The 3191-nt window shown below is 33.1% G+C and overlaps 1 protein-coding gene across 4 annotated transcripts in view; it reads right to left on the reverse strand.

Moving 5' to 3' along the window:
- LOC106461809 (probable palmitoyltransferase ZDHHC14) overlaps positions 1-2754 on the reverse strand; it is a 91298-nt gene extending 88544 nt beyond the window's left edge. For all 4 annotated transcript variants that reach the window (XR_002611086.1, XM_022388889.1, XM_022388888.1 and 1 more), the window contains exon 1: positions 2225-2754. Coding sequence is in view for 3 of the 4 variants with exons in the window: in XM_022388889.1 (XP_022244597.1) it covers positions 2225-2451 (227 nt within the window). In the remaining variant the exon portion in view is untranslated. The remainder of the gene's footprint in view (positions 1-2224) is intronic.
- Positions 2755-3191: the final 437 nt, after the last annotated feature.

Raw genomic sequence — 3191 nt, forward strand, 5'->3', positions numbered from 1 at the left:
AAGGTGATTGGCCTTTGGAATGGGTTGCCTTCAGATGTTGTAGAGCAGTAACTTTAAGTTAGTTTAAGAAAAAGCTTGATAAGTATATGAATGAAAAGGGCTGGGTTTATTTTTTTTATAATTTAAATTTTAGTTTTGAGGATGGAACAGCCTAGCTGGACCAATAGATCCCATGTTGTCCCAAAATATTATGTTATGTTATAATTCTGATGCAATAATTATAGAAAGCCAGCCAGGGATGATGTCATTCTTGATTTACTGTTAACCACTAAAGAAGATCTTGTTGTAAGAATTACATTAGGGGGAACATTTGGAGAATAGTAATCATTGCATAATTAGATTTGATGTTTTGCTATATGTTGAGATAAAAATCCATTTTTCATTAGTAAATTGGGATAATGAATTAAAAGGTAACATGGGATAGATTTAGGAAATTTTTAAATATAAGTTGCTTTTCATTCAAAAGGAAGACTGTATATTATGCAAGGACAAGGAACCTGTTGGTCAATTTTGTCTGTCTCAAAACAAACTCACAGTCAGTCCTTATCATTTAAATATTTATCAAGCCTTAAACTCCCTTAAATTTTTTTGTAACCACCACATCTTAAGGCAGCCCATTCCAAAGACCAACCACCCTGTTAGATAAATAGCTGTCTTAGCTGAGGATGACTCCTACCTTGTCAAAATTTATACTTGTCTCCTCTAGTCTTACCATCCCCATCATTAAATGTGAAAAAAATACAATGCATTAACACTATCAATTCCCTGAACAATTTTAAACACCTCAACTGTATCCCCTATAACTCTTTAAGAAAAAATAATTTCAGAGATCTAATATGACAATATTTCCATTCAGGTATCATTCTAGTAGCCCTCCTCTGAATCCTTTCAAACAATTCACTGTCCTTTTTTAAGGTAAGGAGCCCAAGACCAACTACAACAAAGCCTAATCAGTGACCTACACAATGAAAGTATAACCTCTTTAGACTTGCATTCAATATTTCTGTGGATTCAACTGAAAGTCCTGCTTGCCCTAGCAATAAAACACTGCTTGGATGGTTTAAGAGACTGATGATCCAAAACAGGATCCTTTTCTTCCATAACACTGTTACAGTTATTCTCATCAAATCATACTTATAATTTAAATTATAGTAACCAACATGCATTAACTTTGAATTTATTATTCCTGACTCACCAAATGATCTAAGCCTTTTTGTTATGCAGAAACATTCTCCCCATAGCCAGCAATACTCAAGACCTAAGTATCAACAGGAAATTTAAGTAATTTATTGACCATTTCTTTATCTATGTCACTGATATAAATCAAAAAGAGCAACAATACTAACACCAAACCCTGAGGTACCACAACACCTGAGACATTAATCCAGTTTAATTGAACTTCATTTATAATAACATTCTGCTTTTTCTATGCAATGAGACAACTTATCCCCCAACACAAGCATTAAGATATGGAAAATCTTGCAAGATAGGCTCCAGTTAAGACTTAAACTAAAAGTAGTGGAGCCCATCACTTTCCAAGAGTTTAAGAGAAACTGATGTTTTTATGAAAGGGGTGTTTAAATATTTAGGTTTGTCAGGGTAGTTGTGAAAGGACAGCCCTGAAGGAACAAATGGTTCCTTGTTGTCAGTATGTTATGTAAGAGGTGATCTAATTGAAGTTTACAAGTTATTAAGAGGATTGGCAGGATAATCCTGTATTTTGAAGCCAATAGGATGAGAGAACACATATAATATTTCGCAAAAAAGAAATGAGGCTAGTTTTCAGTTAAGACAGTTTTATTTTTGTAATGGCATGACTAATGTATTAAATGAATTACTGTCAGTAGTATTAGTTGTCAGTACCTTAACTTAAGCCTTAAGGGAGGTTAAGAGGGGAATCAATATATTCATGAAAATGAAAGGGATGAGTTTAAATGTTTCTATTTCACAAGAGAGAATGTGAAATAACAACCTTGAAGAGAAGGACCAAATAATCCCTTATTTCTGTTTTTTATATTTTTGAAGACCCTGGAAGTAACACTATCAGTCATGGACCCACTAGTGTCATGCACAACTAGTTCAGAAAAATGTTTAAAAATTCACACACACACAGTAATTATAAGGTTATTCAAAGCCAACAAAAACCTTCAACAACCAAAACAAATAATCTATTTTATAATGTAAAGATACACTATCACATTACAAAACCATAAAAAAATCTTACTCAAAGATAAAAAACAAGGTGCATGTCACTACAATCAGGCCAACGGTGAAATAAAACACTCCTGTTTGCCGAGCCATCATGATTCGTCCATCGCAGTAAAACTTGTTTCTTCCAGGAAATACTTCCCATTTTCGTTTTGCATGACCAGACATTTTGAAAGGAAGATCTTTTACAAACTGAGTTGGAGAGTCTGTTAAAACTGCTGTATATGTAAGTTCACTGACCATGGATTTGCAGAAAACGAAGCTACTAATGTATTAGAAAAGTTATTACCCGAAAACTAACGTTATGCCCTAAAAGTAAAACACTGTGTTTAAGGCTTAAGCCTAAATTTAATAATTTACCAATAAATTCCAAAGTATGTCTTTCTTTAAGTTTTACAGTATTTTGCATGAAGACCTAAAATTTTTAATTCCAAAAATGCAAAGAATTGATTTTATTTGAAGGCAGAAAAGATTATTTACATAAAGTTACTGACTTCCCGCATTCCTTCTTATATAACATAACAACACCCTGTCTATTACTTAGGCTTAACGATAGCGTAAAAATAAAAAGAAAGAAAAAGTGGTTGACGTTTCCAAGTGTTTAAACTCGACAATGTATGTCACTGCTAGTCCTAGAACATAGGATGCGGAAACAAGTCAAGATAAATAAATCTCATTATAATTCTTAACTTTATTCAACACACACTGGAGTTTATTACGAGCCATTTCTATTAAAGTACATAAAATAACGACCTATATCTCTAGAATGTATCTTTATAAGCTCAATAGTTCACTTTTACAGCTTCGCCAGGAGTTCTCCATATCCTACAAGCTCACTAATCCAGTTGAATCTAAACTGGAACATTGTCATCAGTAAATCGAACATTAATACTGTTATGTATCTGCTTGTTTCATAACTTCCGGTAAAAATTCTTTCCGAGTGACTTCAGCGATACAAGTACCTTCTTGCTTAAAACTAGTTT

This window comes from Limulus polyphemus, unplaced genomic scaffold, assembly GCF_000517525.1.
Source record: "Limulus polyphemus unplaced genomic scaffold, Limulus_polyphemus-2.1.2 Scaffold1036, whole genome shotgun sequence".
Taxonomy (NCBI): domain Eukaryota; kingdom Metazoa; phylum Arthropoda; class Merostomata; order Xiphosura; family Limulidae; genus Limulus; species Limulus polyphemus.